Source organism: Canis lupus, chromosome 17 (assembly GCF_003254725.2).
Source record: "Canis lupus dingo isolate Sandy chromosome 17, ASM325472v2, whole genome shotgun sequence".
NCBI lineage: Eukaryota > Metazoa > Chordata > Mammalia > Carnivora > Canidae > Canis > Canis lupus.
Window position 1 is genome coordinate 51,693,908 of NC_064259.1, and position 18,867 is coordinate 51,712,774.

Consider the following 18,867-nt stretch of genomic DNA (forward strand, 5'->3'; position numbering starts at 1 on the left):
ACACTGACAAACACATTAATCTGATAAGTGCCACAAACAGAAATTTCAAAGAGCAAGCTAATCTATGATCCCAACATCTCAAAGAAACATTGAAGACACTAAGATACACTTAAACTTGTCTGAGAATGATGATTTTTGTACTTTGTAAACACTCTAAAGTGATATTTAGGCAAAAAAAAAAAAAAAAAAAAAAGAAAAAGGTAAATAAGCAGGAAAAATTGGCAGGGCAAAGGAACAACAACAACAAAAAGGACCATGGTCAGATTATTCTTCCATATCCATTTTGCAGTCCCTAATGAAAAACTTTCACACCAGGCCAATACCAGGCTGACTGCTACCAAACCCAACCTCCCTTAATTACTTGAATATAAGATCCTCTACCCTAGGCAAACTGATCTCTTTTTGTCTACCCAACTTATGCCAAACATACTTCCACCTGCAATGATTTTTCTCTTAAACCAGCCCTATTTGGAATGTTCTCTTTTTTGCCAACACAAATCTTATCTTTCAAAGATCAGTTCAAGACTTTTCTTCTGGAAGTCTTCCTGGTCACCCTTCATGATCTTTTCCTTTTCTGAAATCTAATGTTATCTGTAAGCACTTAGACATATTTTTTTTTGACATTTTCTTTATATCAACTCTCTAGTGAATCTAGGGCATATTTTATACCAATTCGTAGCCCAAGGAATCCTAGCATTCAAATGGAATCTATTAGTAGCCCTGAAACTTCTATTACACCGTATGTTAACTAACTGGAATTTAAATGAAAAATTAAAAAAAAAAAAACAATAAATGGAATCTACCAATTCAAAACAATCTGATATTATTCTTCTAAGTCATTTCTTGTATTTTCTTGTATTCCCACCTCCAATTTCAAATGAATGTTTCTCAAGGGTCAACATGGATCCATGCATACAGATGACTAGACTATAAATGCTTAATTCTAACCAGAACTTCCACCTTGGATCAGTAACCAAGCATTCTCTACCTTAGTTAAGGTACAGATGAGGGGGGTGCCTGGTGCTCGATTGGTTATGCAAGCAACTCTTGATTTCAGCTCAGGTCATGATCTCAGAGTCAAGCTCCGCAGCCAGCGGGGGGAGTCCTCTTGAGATGTATACTCTCTCCTCTGTCTGCCTGCCCCTCCCCTTCCACACAGGCAAACTCTCTCTCTCTCTCTCAAATAAATAAAGAAATCTTTAAAAAAGATTTCAATTGTCTAAAATACTACTAATTTTGCCTCAATTCAAGGCACAAACAACCATCTAGTATTTTTTGTAAAAGATTTTATTTATTTGAGAGTGCGCGAGCAAGAGAGAAAACAAACACAAGCAAGGGGAGGGGGAAGAGGGAGAGAGAGAAGTAGACTCCCCACTGAGCAGGGAGCTCAATGCAGGGCTTGATCCTGGGACTCCAGGATCATGACCTGAGCCAAAGGCAGACGCTTAACTGACTGAGCCATCCAGGCAACCCTCCCCCCCCATCTAGTATTTCTTACACAGTTCTTTACTCTTAGTTCCCTAGCAGCATTTTTGAACCTACTATTTTTCTTCTGTAGACAATTTAATAGCACTTCTATTCATATACAATACACACAGAAAAAAGGTCTTAGCTCTTATTCTCAAATGTCAGATTTCTTAATTCCTTATAAATCTTTCTCAAGAAAACCTTATACAATCATGAAGCAGCAACTACCCACAACAAAAGTTACCTTGCGTATATTTGTATGATTTACTTTCTATTCATTTGTATGATCATCATGCTATGCAAAGCCAGAGGAGGCAGACTGGGAAAGAAGATCTTGGAACACAGAAATAAGGGGAAATAGGGACGCCTGGGTGGCTCAGCAGTTGAGTGTCTGCCTTTGACTCAGGGTGTGATCCTGGGGTCTGGAATCGAGTCCCACACTGGGCTCCTGCAGAGAGCCTGCTTCTCCCTCTGCCTATGTCTCTGCCTCTCTCATGAATAAATAAATAAAATCTTTAAAAAAGGAAATAAGGGGAAGTAGAAAAGCTTTTCTTTTTTTTTTTTTTTTTTAAGATTTTATTTATTTATTTATTCATGAAAGACTGAGAGACAGAGAGAGAGAGCGCCAGAGACAAAGGCAGAGGGAGAAGCAGGCTCCATGCACAGGGAGCCCGATGTGGGATTCGATCCCGGGTCTCCAGGATCGCGCCCTGGGCCAAAGGCAGGCGCTAAACCGCTGCGCCACCCAGGGATCCCTCTTTTTTTTTTTTTTTTTTAAAGATTTTATTTATTCATTCATAGAGAGAGAGAGAGGGAGAGAGGCAGAGTCACAGGCAGAGGGAGAAGCAGACTACATGCAGGGAGCCCAAAGTGGGACTCAATCCTGGGTCTCCAGGATCACACCCCGGGCTGCAGGTGGCGCTAAACCGCTGCGCCACCAGGGCTGCCCTAGAAAAGCTTTTCTAATAATCACTATTCTAACCTTTCTGAGCCAAGCACCATAAAACAATTAAAGCAGATTAAACTTCCATACCAGTTCTAGGAATAGCATGCTTTCAGGGATAATATGAGTCTGTGTGTCACATTTTGGTAATTCTCACAGTATTTCAAACTTTTTTATTATTATTGTATTTATTATGATGATCAGTGCTCTTTGATGTTACTACCTGTAATTGTTTTGGGACACCACGAACCATGCCCACATAAGACAGTGAACTTAAATCAATAAAAACTGCATGTGTACAGACTGCTTTTACTGACTGGCTGTCCCCCCATCTCTTTCCCTCCTCCTCAAGCTTAGGCCCTATTCCCTAAGACACAGCAAAACTGAAATTAGGCCACTTAATAACCCTACAATGGTCTGTTTAAGTGAAATAAAGAGTCACATGTCTCTTGTTTTAAATCAAAAGTCAGAAATGGTTAAGCTTAGTGAGTAAGGCATGCCAAAAACTAGGTCTCTTGCACCAAACAGCCAAATTGTGAATAAAGGAAAATTTCCTGGAGGTAACTGAAAGTTCCACCACTGTGAAACACAAAAATGATAAGAAAGAGAGCTTTACCTCTGATATAAAGAAAGTTTTAGTGGTCTAGATAAATCAAAGCAGCCACTACATTCCTTTAAGCCAAAGCCCAATTCAGAGCAAGCCCCAACTCATCAATTCTCTGAAGGTTGAGAAAGGTGAGGAAGTTGCAGAAGAAAAGTTTGAAGCTAACAGAGATTCATGAGATTTAAGGAAAGACTCCATATCCATAACAGGAAAGTGCAAGGTGAAGCAGCAAGTGCTGATACAGAAGCTGCAGCAAATTATACAGAAGATCTAACTAAGATAATTAATGAAGATGGCTACACTAAACAACAGATTTTCAATGTAGTAAAAAATAGCCTTATATTGAAAGAGGATGCCATCTAGGACTTTCATAGCTAGAGGTCAGTGCCTGGCTTCAAAGCTTCAAGGGACAGGCTGACTCTCTTATCAGAGGATAATGCAGTTGGTGACTCTAACTTGAAACCAAAGCTCATTTACCATTCCAAAAATCCTAGGACCCTTAAGAACTACGCTAAACCTATTCTGCCTATGCTCTGTAAATGGAACAACAAAGCCTGGATGACAGCACAGCTGCTTACAAAACATGGTTTACTGAATATTTTAAGCCCACTGTTGAGACCTACTGCTCAGAAAAAAAAGATTCCTTTCAAAACATAACTGCTCACTGACCATGCACCTGGTTACCAGAATGCTGATGGAAATGTACAATGAGATTAATATTGTTTTCATGCCTGCCAACGCAACATCTACTCTGCAGCCCATGGATCAAGGAGTCATTTCAATTTTCAAGTCTTTATTTGTAAGGCTATATATAGCTGCCAGAAATAGTGATTCCTCTGATGGGTCTGGGCAAAGTAAATGGAAAACCTTCAGGAAAGGATTTACCATCCCCAATGCCATTAAGAACATTCGTGATTCACAGGAAGAGGTCAAAATATCAATATTAACAGGAGTCTGGAAGAAGTTGAAACCAATACTCATGAATGACTTTGAGGGGTTTGAGACTTCAGTGGAGTCAGTAACTGCAGGTGTGGTGGAAACAGCAAGTGAACTCGATAGGATTAGAATTAGAGCCTGAAGATGGGAATAGATTTTGCAGGAATATCATGGTAGCACTTTAGCAGGTAAGGAGCTGTTTCTGATGGATGAGCAAAAAAAAAGTGGTTTCTTGAGATGGAATCTACTCCTGGCAAAGATGCTATGAAGATTGTTGAAATGACAACAAAGGATTCAGAATATCACATAAACATCGTTGATAAAACAGCAACAGGATTTGAGAGGACTAACTCCAATTGTGAAAGAAGTTCTACATGGATAAAATGCTATCAAACAGCATCACATGCTACAGAGATATTGTTTGTGAAAGAGTCAATCAATGTGGCAAACTTCATTGCTGTCTTAAGAAACTGCCACAGCCACCCAACCTTCAGCAGCTACCACCTTGATCAGTCAGCAGCCATCAACACTAAGCAAGACCCTCCACCAGCAAAAAGACTGACCTGCCAAAAGCACAGATGATGGTAGTTATTAGCATTTTTTAGCAATAGAGCCATTTTAAATTAAAGAATTTGTACTGTTTCTTTAGACATACTGCTACTGCCCACTTAATAGACTGTAACAATATAGTGCAAATATAACATTTATATGCACTGGGAAACCAAAAAATTCATTGGACTTGCTTTATTGTGGTAGTCTGGAACCAAAACCACAATACCCCCAAGGTATGCCTATACTTTCTGTACTAAAGGAGACAATACTCGGTACCGCACAAATGACATCTGGAGTATTAGTTCCCCGCTCTGGGCTTTAAAAAGTATGTAACTAGAGTACATGCAAAGGGAACAATTAAGATGATTAGTGACTTGAAATTCATGTAAATTGGAAAAAGTGTGAAGAAATTATTTAACTTGAAAAGACTGAAGAAGAGTAGATTTATATAACTTTAAATAGAAAACAGGAATTGTGAGAAAGTTAGTTATCATTCATTTAATGAAAGTTTACTATATATTACATGTCAGACACTGTCCTAACCACAGATATAGCAAACCAGACCCACTCTTGACCCCTGGAAGCTAACAGTCTAGTAGGGAGACGCAGACACTAATCTAAACGAAAATTTAATTATAAACTGTGATGAATCCTCAGAATGGAATAAGACACTGTAGAAGAGAACAAGGGATCCTGATCTAGAGAATACAGTGTTCCTCGAAGTAACCGAGTTAAAATCTGTAAAACAAGTTTAAAGAAAACAAAATCCCTTAAGAATCGCCCTTTCCAAGGTCTAAAAGAAAGCTAATGATGCAAAACACACAAAGCAAAAGAAAGAAATAAGGATGAGGCTAGACAAATGAGCTGTAGCTGGATTATGGAGAGCCTTGAAGACTACATTAAAGATTTGTGAAATCACTAAAAGATCTAAAGTAGTAAAAGGAAAGCTATCAATTTGCCTTTGTCTTTTTAGAGCAGAGAGGGCTTGGTATTTGTTTCGTTTTCTCAGAGGGGTGCTGAAAGAGACTTAGGCTTCTGTAATATTCCAAATAAGAAATGATAAACTAGTAATGGTGGAGATGATTAGAAAAAGATAAAAAAATATATATATATATTTGAAAAATATCCAAGAGATAAAATTGTCAGGACTTGGAGACAGACTGGATATGATAGAGCAGAGAAAAAAGTACCCAAAGATGTCTCCCAGGTTCTGACCTTTGCAATGAGATATAGAAACCACTCTTTCTACTGGGGGACCACCAGGTTTGGGTGGGAAGGTGTTATCTTAAGTTCTGAACATGATGAGCTTTAAGTGTGTGGTGGGCTGAATAATGGCCCCCAAAGATATCTAGGTCCTAATCCCTGAAACCTGAGAACATCACCTTATATGGCAAAAGAACGTTACAATTGTGAATAAATTGGGAATCTTGAAATGGGGAGAGTAGCCTACTCTATCCAGGTGAGCCCTATTTATAATCACATGCATCCTTTTTTTTTTTTTTTTTTTTTTTTTTAAATCACATGCATCCTTATAAGGAGGCAGCACAGGGAGATTTGCAGGGAAGAGGTGGTGATGAAATAATGGAAGCAGAGAGTAGAGTGACTTACTTTGCAGATGGAGGAAGGGGCCACAAACTAGGAAAAATACATGGCTACTAGAAGCTAAAACAGGCAAAAAACCAACAAAGCTCCTTCAGAGCCTTCAGAACTGTAAGAAACTATAAGTTTGTACTGTTTTAAGGCACTATCTTTATGGTAATTTGTTACAGGAGCAATAGGGACTAACACCAAGTACCTATAAAACACCCCAAGTGGGTATGTCAAGAGAACAGCTGGGTCTAAAATCATGTGGTTTAGACTGGGGATATAAATCCTAGTCATTGGCTACAGAACATATATAGTTCAAATAGCTGGGGTTGGTAGTGAGAGGAGAAAATAAGATTGAGAGAATTCTTTAAATGGAAAGACTGAGCAACCCTCAATAGGGCCGTATAAACTTTCATTCCTGCCCAGCACTCTAGGAAGGTATGTATTGCCCCACAGCCTCACTAATGTTATCAGACTTTTGGATTTTTATTAATTGGTAAGTAAAAACTACCTTCTTAGTAGTTCTAATATCCACTTTCTTAGGAATGAAGCTTTGTATCTTTTCACATAAGAGAAAGTGCTCTTTGTATTTCTTTTTCTGTGAGCAACCCATTCACAATGCTTGCTTATATTTAAATTGGGCTACTAGTATTTCTTTCTCTTATCTACTTCTAGAACCCTTAATGATTTAGGAAAGTTAATCCTCTGTCAGCGATATGAATTGTTTATAATTTTTCACAACTTGTCCTTTGACTATTGACAGTGATTTTTGTTTTGTTTTGGTTGTAGTCAGAAAGACCTTTTGAACTACAAAGTTATGAAAGAATTCTTCCATTAATCCATCTTCTACATTTAAATCTTTAATGTCATTCAGAATGTATCTTGGTATCTAGGGATATGAATACTAATATGAATTCTAGATAAATACCTGATGTCCCAACACTGTCATCTCTCTACCATCAATGATTTGAGATACTATAATTTTTATGTATCAAATGCCTGTATGTATTTGGGCCTATTTCTAGACTTTTCTGTTTCACTGAATAATGTTCATAAACTAATATACACTTAATCATTAAATCTCTAGAATGTATTGATATCTGATAGGGTACTCCTCTACCACTGCTTTCCTTTTTTTTTTTATCATTTTGAGGTTGGTTCTTCTTAATCCAAAAATATATCTTTCCATCTAAGTCTTCTTTTGTGTGATGTCTTAATGCAAAGAATCTGGTAAAGGTGAAAACATAAGGAGGGCTGCTATCTAAACATGGCAGACAGAACAAAAGATTTAGGTCTATTCCTTATCAAAATCCACTTGAGAGTAAAACAGAAAGGTTATAAATCCCAGGAGCTCAAAGAGAACAGAAGTAAAAAAAATGACAGATACAAGCTAGCAAACCATTTTTCACAAGGGAAAAAATGTATACGGAAATTAGCAGATTGAGAACTTTGAATACTGGGATCCCTGGGTGGCGCAGCGGTTTGGCGCCTGCCTTTGGCCCAGGGCGCGATCCTGGAGACCCGGGATCGAATCCCACGTCGGGCTCCCGGTGCATGGAGCCTGCTTCTCCCTCTGCCTGTGTCTCTGCCTCTCTCTCTCTGGTGAGAGATAGTCACACAGAGAGAGAGAGAGAGAGAGAGAGAGAGAGAAAAAAAACAAAAAAACACCTAAAAACATCAGGAATCACCATGATACTGGATTTCTCAATAGCAACACTAGAAGCTTAATACACTGGAGTAATGCACTTTTATAGATCTCAAGAAAATGATCTCCAACCTAGAATGCCACACCTATCTGAACTACCAAAAAATGTAATGGTAGGATAAAGACTTTAGACATATGAAGTATCATTTGAGTCACTGAATTCAGTCAACAGAAGAGTCATGGAATCCCGTGATGTGAGTAAAAGGCAAATAGAAATCCAAGGACATACATGGGATATATACAGGACATACATACAGACATACATACACACACACATACATACATAAAAAAACTTTTTTTTGAGAGAGAGACAGAGATAGTGACAGATATAGCAAGAGAGCACAAGCAGGGAGGAGAGGAAGAAACTGGCTCCCCACTGAGCAGGGAGCCCCATGTGGGGCTTGATCCCAGGACTCTGGGATCATATCCTGAGCTTAAGGCAAATGCTTAACTGACTGAGCCACTGAGTCGCCCCTCTACACTGTGATATTACCAAACTGTAAACAACCCAAATGTACAACAGGAGAATAGTGATATAATCACACAGCAAAATACCAAATATATAGCTGTTAAAATGAATGAACTAATTATATGTATCAACATAATCCTCTGAAGCAATGTTGAACCAAAGCAATTTGTAGAATGATACATGCAAAATACTATTTATAAAATGTTAAATCACACAAAACAGTTTTATGTAGTTTATATGTTCACATATGCACAGCAAAATATTAGAAGATGCATAGAAATAATGAACCACAAATTCAGAAGAAAGATTTATTTCTGGGGAGAAAGAAAAAGCTTAGTGTTTTATTATAAATGAAGGAAACATAAAGAATTCACTTAATTTGCATTTTATGTGAAAATGGAGAGGGAAAGATTAAAAGGGTGCGAGTGGGTAAAGATCCTAAGCAAGTGGGTACAGTTTTTGTTTCAAATGATGAAAAAGTTCTAGAAATGGATAATGGTTATGGCTATATAACATTGTGAAAGCACTTAATGCCAACAAATTATGTACCTAAAAATAGTTAAACAGTAATTTTGTTATGTATATTTTGTAACAATCTTCAAGTGAGGAATGGAAATCTAGAACAGAGGCGAAAGATTCGCTTTTGAGGAAGAGGTGGGATTTTTTTTCTATTTTAACAGGAGGGAAGGCAGAAAAGATGTACACAGATAAAAAGTGTAAATAGTCTTCATGAAGAACAAACAAGCAAGTTGACCAAAGAAAAGCCGCAAGCTTCCCAGACAATGTTGAGTACCCACTGGCAGCCTTATGAAACCTTAGGAGGAGACAAGCTCCTGAATAATTACCAACCCAAAAGTGATTTTCTAAAACGTTTGCACTTTGTAGAGGTTAGACAAGATTATTTCTAAGAGCCCATAGTTTATGATTTCTATGAAATTCTAAAAGGATGATCTACAGGTCAGATGAAGGAAAACACAGTAATGCTAGATGGAATATATGTCCAAAGTTTCTTAAATTTGCCTGATCACAGGATTTGAATCACTTGACATATTTATCGCAGGCCTCACTCCAGACCTAATCAGAATTTCCAAGAGAAGAACCTGAGATTCTAAATATGTGTTTGGAATCAGCAACCCCAGATTATTCTTAGGATCTGGCAAGTTTGAAAAACTCTGGTCTGGAAATGGCATTCGAAAGCAAAGAACAAGTTGAGTAGAGGAGTATTAGGAGAACTGGAGGAAGGTAAATAGAGACTAAAGAACAGAAAAAAGTAAGGCTGCCATGGAAGCAAGGGACAGAATGCCAGAAAAAACTCAACCATTAGTAGAATCAGAAGGCAAAAGGGGAGAGGAGAAAGATTGTGGGATCAAGGGAGAAAATGCCTATAAGAAAATAGTTAGTTCTGCATGCATTTAAAAAAAAATCTTAAATCTATAAAAGTTCAAGCAATTATATTTAAAAATATATATTGCTGTCAATAGGTTATATCCTCCTTTAGATTAGAAACCTAACTTTATGGGGCTCCTAGGTAGCTCAGTCAGTTAAGCATCTAATCTAACTTTTGCTTTCAGCTCAGGGCATGATCTCTGGGTCCTGGCACTGAGCCAGGCAGGGCTCCACACTCACCAGGGAGTCGGCTTGGGATTCTCTCCTCCTCCCACCCCCGTCCCTCCCCCACTCGCATGCATACATCGTCTCTTTCTCTCAAATAAAAAAAAAATCTTTAAAAAAAGAAAAAAAAGAAACTCAACTTCACAGTTATCCTGTATCAATTGCTCAGAGTGAAAGAAGCTCAACTGTGCTCCAAATACATACACTTTTTGCATTTATTTATTTATTTATTTATTTATTTATTTATTTATTTATTTATTTATGATGGGTCACAGAGAGAGAGAGAGAGAGAGAGAGAGAGGCAGAGACACAGGCAGAGGGAGAAGCAGGCTCCATGCACCAGGAGCCCGATGTGGGATTCGATCCCGGGTCTCCAGGATTGTGCCCTGGGCCAAAGGCAGGCGCTAAACCACTGCGCCACCCAGGGATCCCACATACACTTTTTAGTAAGGACAGTCATGAGTCAGTTAAAACTTAGAAGAGACCAATTCTATTCATAACTGCCAAAACTTGGAAGCAACCAAGATGTCCTTCAGTAGGTGAACAAACTGATAAACTGTAGTTTATCCAGACATTAAAAAAAAAAACAAACTATCAATCCATGAAAAAGACATGGATGAATCTTAGTGCATATTAAGTGAAAGCAGCCAATCTGAAAAGGCTACATAATATTTGATTCCAATTATATTACATTCTGGAAAAGGCAAAGCTATGAAGAGAGTAAAAAGATCGGTGTTTGCCAAGGGTTGGGAGAGGAAGGAAAAGGATGACGAGGAAGAGCACAGATTTTTAAGATGTGAAAATACTCTGTGTACTTATACATATCATTATGCATTAGTCCAAACCCACAGAAGTACACCACCAAGAGTGAACTATAATGTAAACTACAGATTTTGGGTGATTATAATGAATCAACATAGGTTTATCACTTGTAATAAATGAACCACTGGGGGAGGGGGGATGTTAATAATGGGGGAAGGCTGTGCACAGATGGGGGCAGAGAGTATTCAGGAAATCTTTGTACATTCCCTCCATTTTGCCATGAACCCAAAACTACCTAAAAAAGAAATTCTTAAACACACACATACCCAAAACTAGAAGACCATCAAGCTAGAAATATACTATATGGACATCCTTCCCCCAACTAAGGGCAGGGGTAATTATTTTACAGAACTCATGTTTTAGGAAGACGCCTAATCAATCTGAATGTTTAAAAATCAGAAAGGAAAAAGCTAGCCAGCAATCTTCCTAACCTCGTGATCTGTGAATAGAAAAGCATTCCTACTTTAAAACATATAGTGAAAAAGTAGTGCAAGTCAAAATGAATTTATTATAAGCTGTACTTAGAGAAAAAAGAACCAAACCTACCATCCCTATGCTGGTTTATTTTATAAAGCCAACTACTTAAAATATTTATTTCTCCTTTTATATAACACACTGATTGATGTGTAGTTCGTAAGGAGTTTCTCAGTTATTTAGAAAGTACAAAGCACTCTACTGGTTCAACTCTTAGTACTACCAATTCACCATAAAATGTTAATTATATTGATTAAAGATGAGGAGCACCTAATAAGCCCATTTTAATTTTAGGCCTTGACAGAACACAAAATGAAGAAATAACATTTGCTGATTTTCTCTGGAATAGTAGACATTACCATTTATAGTAATAAAAGTAGTATGTACAAGAACTTCTCCCACCAACCACCTAAATAAAGTTAAAGATCTATGATCCTCAGTAAAAGACTTCAACATTTTCTTTTAAGGAGAATTTTTTTTATAATAAATTTATTTTTTATTGGTGTTCAATTTGCCAACATACAGAATAATACCCAGTGCTCATCCCGTCAAGTGCCCCCCTCAGTGCCCGTCACCCATTCACCCCACCCCCCGCCCTCCTCCCCTTCCACCACCCCTAGGTTCGTTTCCCAGAGTTAGGAGTCTTTATGTTCTGTCAAGGAGAATTTAAAACATGCACATTTGCCAGATAAAGAAAACAAAATCTTACTATCGTAGATAGGCTTTTTTAATCAATTGCCTCTCTTCCCACCACACATATATACATATCCTTCTTCTCCATATATACCCTTCAGTTATCTAGGTGCTCTAAGGTGAAAATAATCTCAGATGGCAATATTTAAAACAACTCTTCATTTAATTTTACTATATTTTTAGTGTTTTAGTGGTTTTTTGTTGTTGCTTTGACTTGCAATTCCTGTACAGAATCTACAGTCTATAGCTTTGTTGGCTCATGACCAGCAGTATCAGCATCATCTGGAAACTCATCAAAAATGCAGCCTATACAGCCCCAACCCAGACATATAAAATAAAAATCTGCATTATATAGACACATTAAAACCTGGTAATCCTCACCTGTAGAATTTAATTCCACCCAGAGAAAGAAGAAAAAATAATTCCTCTTTGAAGATCTGCCACTATTTAACCTTGGGGAAGGTCACAACCAAAGTGTGAGCTTCCTCATCTATAAAATGAAGGCTTGGAAATGGCCCCCACCTGCTCTAAAATCCTGTTAGTCCGTAAGATGACTAGAAAACTATTTTAATTTTCAATCAGTTTATCATCTACAATAGGATTTTTATAAGAAGGGGAGTCAAGGATTATATGCTCATTATAGAACTATCACACTTCAAAGTTTAAAACCATTAAAAAGTTCTTAAAAAGCAAGTAACTACAAGATATAGCACTTAAGTAAAAAAGTCATAAATTATATTTATTCCTAAAACGTGTACATGTCTATTAGGGAGAAATATATTTCAAAGTGGACACTAATATTTCTCCATTAATTAACAAAACATTCCACACTTAAAAGTTTTTGGTCAAAATTGTTATTTCGCCAATGACTATTTAAAACTTAATTCTAAATAAATAAATAAATAAATAAATAAATAAATAAATAAATAAATCTATCTATCTATCTATCTATCTATCTATCTATCTATCTATCTTAATTAGATCTATGGGAATCCTGGGTGGCTCAGCAGTTTAGCACCTGCCTTCAGCCCAGGGTGTGATCCTGGAGACCCGGGATCGAGTCCCATGTCGGGCTCCCTGCAAGGAGCCTGCTTCTCCCTCTGCCTCTGCCTCTCTCTCTCTCTTTGTGTGTGTGTGTCTCTCTCATGAATAAATAAATAAAATCTTAAAAAAAAAAAATTAGATCTGAAAAGTAATCAAATTTGAGGATTAGATTAGCTTGGTGCTTCAACTGAGATTTATCATAAACTTAAATTTCCTTTGGTATTAAAATATGAGTTTCATATAATATGAAAACAACAACAAAAACAACTTTATGTGGATCTTAGCTTTGCCACTACAATAATTTAAAAATGTAAAAATTATGGAAGCTACAACTATTCTTGCACAAAACAAACCTACATTTTACTTCCTTTGACTAGTGCAGATATGTTCTAAAGTAGTGCTTCCCAAATCTTAATGTGTATATGAATCACCTGCAAATCTTGTTAAAATGTAGATTCTGATTCAGAAGATGTGGGTAAGGGTCTGAATGCCAAGTTTATAAACACAGAGAAGTAGTAAGCTTCTTAAAAAAACAAAAACAAAAACAAAAAAACCATAATTGACAATATTTAGCCATGGTTTGCGAAGCACTGGTCTGGATAACCACTGGTTTCTAAATGAAATTCCTAATCGAGCAACTTAACATTTTCCAATCCTTATCTTACTTGATCTCTCCTATGAATGTGATACTTAACACTCCATCATTCTTAAAACCTAGAAAACTTATATCCTAATCTTCCTTCTACTTCCCTTTCTTTTTGATCTCTTTCCCACGTTCCTCATGCTTACATGTGAGTACATGTCAGGATTCCATTCATTTCTTTTCCCCTCTAATGCTGTGCCTGGATCACCTATATGCTAATAGATCCAACTGCTGCATTTCCAGCCTACAAGTGTCTCCTAGTCTTAGATTCATATATTCAACTACCTAATAGACATTTCTAACCTTTAGTCTTCACAGGTACTTCCAATACAAAGTATCCCAAACTGAGCTCTTCATCAACACCCTTCACCCCTAGAAACCAGCTTTTTCAACCTTGTATAAACTTTATGACCAGAACCACCATCCACCTATTTATCCAAATCCTATTATTTTAAGACTCTATCCTTCTCCTTCACCGATTGCAATTAATCCCATCTTTTAATTATTTCTCTTTCATTCCGTCTTAAGTGTCAATATCAATTTTGACATGGACCATTTCTGATCTAGTAACCACAGTAATCTAACCAGTCTTCTTGCTTCCAATCTCATTTTCCTCCTCTATCCCAAGCTTCAAACTCCTAAGTAATCTTGGCAAACATAACTTGATAGCACTCCCCTAATAAAATTCACCAATGATTTCCCCATTACCTTTAGGAAAAAGTACTAACTTTCTTTTGGCACATCATATAAAAGCTCTTCACAATCTTGATTTTTGTCTCTTGTCTCAACTCCCACAACGCCTCAATAGTTAACATGTACTCTTGCTATGTCAAGCTAGCTGCAGCTCCCTGAAAGCACCACATTCTCTAATGCCTGTGTGTCTGTACAGGCAGTTTTTCTCTTTGCTTAAAATGCCCTTATTAAGCTAAGTACTAATCTTTTAAGACTCTACTTAAGCATCACATGCTTTAAACTGCCTTTTCTAATCACCTCAAGTCTGTTAGGTAACACCACAAACTATGCTCCCTCTAATACAAGGTTTTCCCCTATGCATATTTCTAACACTTAGCAAACTGTATTATAATTGCTGGTTTGTTCATCTCCTCCACCAGACTGAGCTCATCAGTTAGTCCGTTTAAGAACAGAATGTCCAGTACATGGTATGTTCTCCATATATGTTTGCTGAGGGGCACTGGGTGGCACAGTTGCTTATGTGTTGGACTTTGGTTCTCGATCAGGCCCTGCATGGGGCTCCTTAGAGTCTACCTGAGACTCTCTCTCCATCTGCCTCTATCCCTCCTTGCTGCATGCTCTCTCAAATAAATAAAACTTTAAAAAATAACTAAAAAATAAGTGTTTGCTAAATTATCTTAAAATAACCATAAATAATTATTATGACTACATATTTAAACTATAAATAATTTCCAATAACTGTCTAAGGTAACAAGTTTCTTCAGTTTATTTATAGACATTTAAACAGAACTTCAAAAGACTTCATTAGACAAAAAAAGGTATTTGTTAAAAATTAATAGCCTTCTGAATACTGTGTTTAAACAAAGATATTTTAATTTCACTAACGACAGTGTTAGACAAATAAAAGCACTCATCTCTTTTCCAATGGCTGAAGTAAAGAAGTATGGTAAAATGACAGGCATATTGTTCAGGTGGCCTAAGTTAGCACCCTGACTTCCACTTACTAGCTACATGAACTTGGATAATAATGAACATCTCCAGGCTTCGGTTTCTTCAAAGGAAATCAGAGATAAAATTGCTTACCTACACCATAGGTTGTTTCAAATATTGTTAGGAATGTGAAAATATTTCTTAAGCAATGAACTACTAAATCAATGTCAACTATTGTGTTAGCTTCCACACTCACATCCGCCAAGTATTTGACAGGTGCAAATTTAAAGTTTCATGGACCACCTCAACCTCCATACCCACTCCATATTTCTCCTCCAATGACTGAAAATTCATAAATAAAATGAAGTTCCAGGATTACCACAGCACAAGACTTAGTCAGTAGTCCTCAATATTCTTATCTGGTTGAAGTACTTAGTGATATCTAATTTAATAACAATCTGCTATGTTCTTAAGAAGAGGTTATTCTATAAATCTCAAAGTAAATCTCAAGGTAAGTTGTTGGTACAGTCATTTAAATTTCAGCTCCATTTTAAAAAATTGGAGGACAAAAATCAGCAGGGAATATTTAGAAATACTTTCTTTTATTAACTATTTAGATTGGGTACTATTGACAAATAAGCTTGAGCCACTATAGACTAACATGAAAGTTAAAAAGTCACCCCTACAAAACCAAGACTTTTTTTCACCCATTATTTCTGACTTATTTCTCAGATATGCTTGTTGGTCTATAAATCAGAAGAGAAAATTTGCTGCATCTTCTAAATTAAAAAAGTGATGAAGCATGTTAATTCTGCTCTCAGCAATATCTTTCTTTGTTAAATAGGGACTTACAGGGATTATGGCCTATATCAGGAAAACTGTTTTCAGTCCCTTCTCTGCAATATTTATAAAAATAGGATTCTTAACCTTAAAAGGGCAAAACTCCTTTAAAAAAAAAAAAGGTAAAAGAAAAAAGAAAATCTACTACAAAAGTCAGCACTTCGGTACCTGATTGTGGTAACAAGGCCAAAATCCAAGACGAAGCCCTTTATTGCACATCGTGTTCCAACGTCTTGGGCAGCCCCATCTTGCGACCTCTCCAGATTGGCTGCTCCTGCTCTCTCTACTGCAGAGAGAACTTCAATTAGAGAAATTCTGAAGCTTATAAATCTAAACTGGATACTCCCCTCACTGGAGGCAAGGATGGTAAGAATCATTAAAAAGATTCAAGTTAGAGGAGGTTTCAAATAAATCCAAATGGCTTGAAACCACTATAATGCAGGCAGCTGAGAGTCTTATTATGCAACAGGCTCTTAACCTAAAAAAAAAAATCTTAAGGAAAAGAATGGCAGCAAATTATTAAATAACCTGAAAAAACAGGTTATATAATCATAAATCTCTAAAAAGTAAAATATTCTCCACTAAACCTGTGTTGAATTTATATCGAGGATAGCAACTTATAGCTGACCATTCATGTTTATAATCCTTATGAGAAAAGAAGTAAGAAAGTAACTAGGCCATGATATTAACTTCTTTCTATGCCTTAAAATAACTCATTGAAAAAAACGTCTGGTTAAAAACCACTGGTGAGGAAGGAGAGATTTCCCTGCTGACTTAAGCCTAGCTGCCTAAGCAAGGCTTTAGAAAATGTCTTCACCTACAACAGTGCATAGGCAGAAGGAGCAGACACTATGGCGGTCTTCCTAGTGACACTTCCAAGTCACAAAATGGGGTATGTTTCTGGGATAGACTGCCAACAAGTTACTGAAAGGAGAGAAACAAAAATAGCAAAAACCTGGCAAATAAACAGGCCAATGCCCTCGTGTGTTTATTGTAAGTAAGTCTTAACTAAAGTTACTTTGGCGCTACCAGATCTGAATCACATCCTCTATACTAATGCTACCTGATTTCTCAAAGACTGGATTAGTTTTCAAGCTGGTTTTCCATAAAAACTTGTAATGCTGTATAACATGTATAAAACACTTCCTAAACCAAGCAAGTAACAAGCTACATTTCAAAGAACTTCAGCAATTAAGATTTTTCAATTAGAGCAATAAGCTAATGATTTTAATCACCTTTACCACCATGAATTTTTATCAAAAGTGTGTTGGTATGTGCAAATGAAACAGAATGACATTAATACTGTCAAGAAGCTATATTTACTAAACAATTTAACAATGATTTTATCTTACCTGAGTGTGAAAATTTGAAATGGTGGTTGTTTCGATATCTTTCTTGCCCAGAATCTCCATTTTCACAGGAGTGTTGGGGAAATTAAAAGCAAAGTAGTCCAAGAAGTCTGGGAGATAAGCAGCCGCTCCATGCACTATTGCTAAAGCATAGTAAGCAGCATTTTTCTCATTTTCACTGAATGTCAAAGCAAGAAACTCCTCAGAAAATCTCTCCATCTCCATTGGAGACAAAAATGAGAGTTCATCCATGTAAGCATGAAGGACAAGTGCACCACCATTGGACTGGTGTTCCTCATGAATAAAGTTGCTAAATTTAGTACCTGTTTTTAAGAAATTTCTACGAATAGAATGTTCCTGGTGAGTCATAAAAGGTGTTTGTACTCCCTGGGGTACCCGATATTCTTGCATGCCCAAATTTAATCGGCACAGCTGTTCATCTTTCAGATACCTGAAGGACTCTTTATTAACTCCTGAAGTGCTATTTATTTGTCCTTGGGTGAGGATTTCCTTACTGATGCGGGTCAGGCCAGCACAGACGGTTTGTACTTCCTTATTGTACATTTTAAGGCGTCTTCCTCGCATATCTTCTCGGTGTTTCTTTTTCTTTTTCTTCTTTATTTTCTTCAAGACAAAATCATCAGCTCTCTGGGTTTTACCATTTTCATCTGGTGTTTCTGGCCACAATAATTAAAAAGAAGTTAGTTGCTGGGCCTAGGGTCAACATATAAACTTCTTACGGTACTTGATCTCAAATTAACTGGCTTATTCTCAGTTTCTCTGAATTTGCCATGACCACTTACATGTTTATAAAATGAATAAATAAGACAAAGATCTTAAAATACAATAATATTCTGGGTTGAAAACTATGCTAAACAGTAGATAATGGAAATGCAAGCATATAATTTAATACAACTTATAATCAAAAGTAAAGAAAATATCCAAGTAATTTCACATCTGCCATACTGTACGGAGTATCTGTTCAGTAACCACTGTAAAATCTAAAGTGAAGCTTGTCATATTTTGCTATGATACATACAGGTAAATCAAACAAAAGCAAATTAAGCTGTAAGACACCATTTTGCCTATCAAATTGGCATGACTTTTCTTTTTTTGGCATTCTCATATAGTGTTGCTGAAAGTATAAACCGGTACAAATTTCATAGAGAGCAATCTGGCACCCACCAAATTGGATATGTACACCAAAAGCCTTGAAAATCTTAATAATCACCAGACCCAGAAGTTCCACTGCCAAGTAAATATTACCTAAAAAATAACTGAAGATACACATAAATATCCATGATAGTTATTTAGGGACTCCCTTAAATGTCTATCCTAAGTAATAGGATGTTGATTAAATTCTGGCACTGATATACTGACAAAATACTACTCAGTCATTACAAGTTATATTATAAATGAAAAGAACTGATGAATTAAAAGGTTATAAAATGCTTACATTGCCAATCATTCAGAAAGCATTCTCTAACAATTGATCCCTACCCAAT

General features: G+C 36.7%; 1 protein-coding gene across 1 annotated transcript in view; it reads right to left on the bottom strand.

The window, feature by feature from the left end:
- The window catches only part of RSBN1 (round spermatid basic protein 1), a 43,949-nt gene that overhangs the window by 13,690 nt on the left and 11,392 nt on the right, over window positions 1-18,867 (bottom strand). Inside the window, exon 2 of the mRNA XM_025453471.3 lies at window positions 17,366-18,039. Coding sequence (XP_025309256.1) covers window positions 17,366-18,039 — 674 coding nt within the window. The remainder of the gene's footprint in view (window positions 1-17,365; window positions 18,040-18,867) is intronic.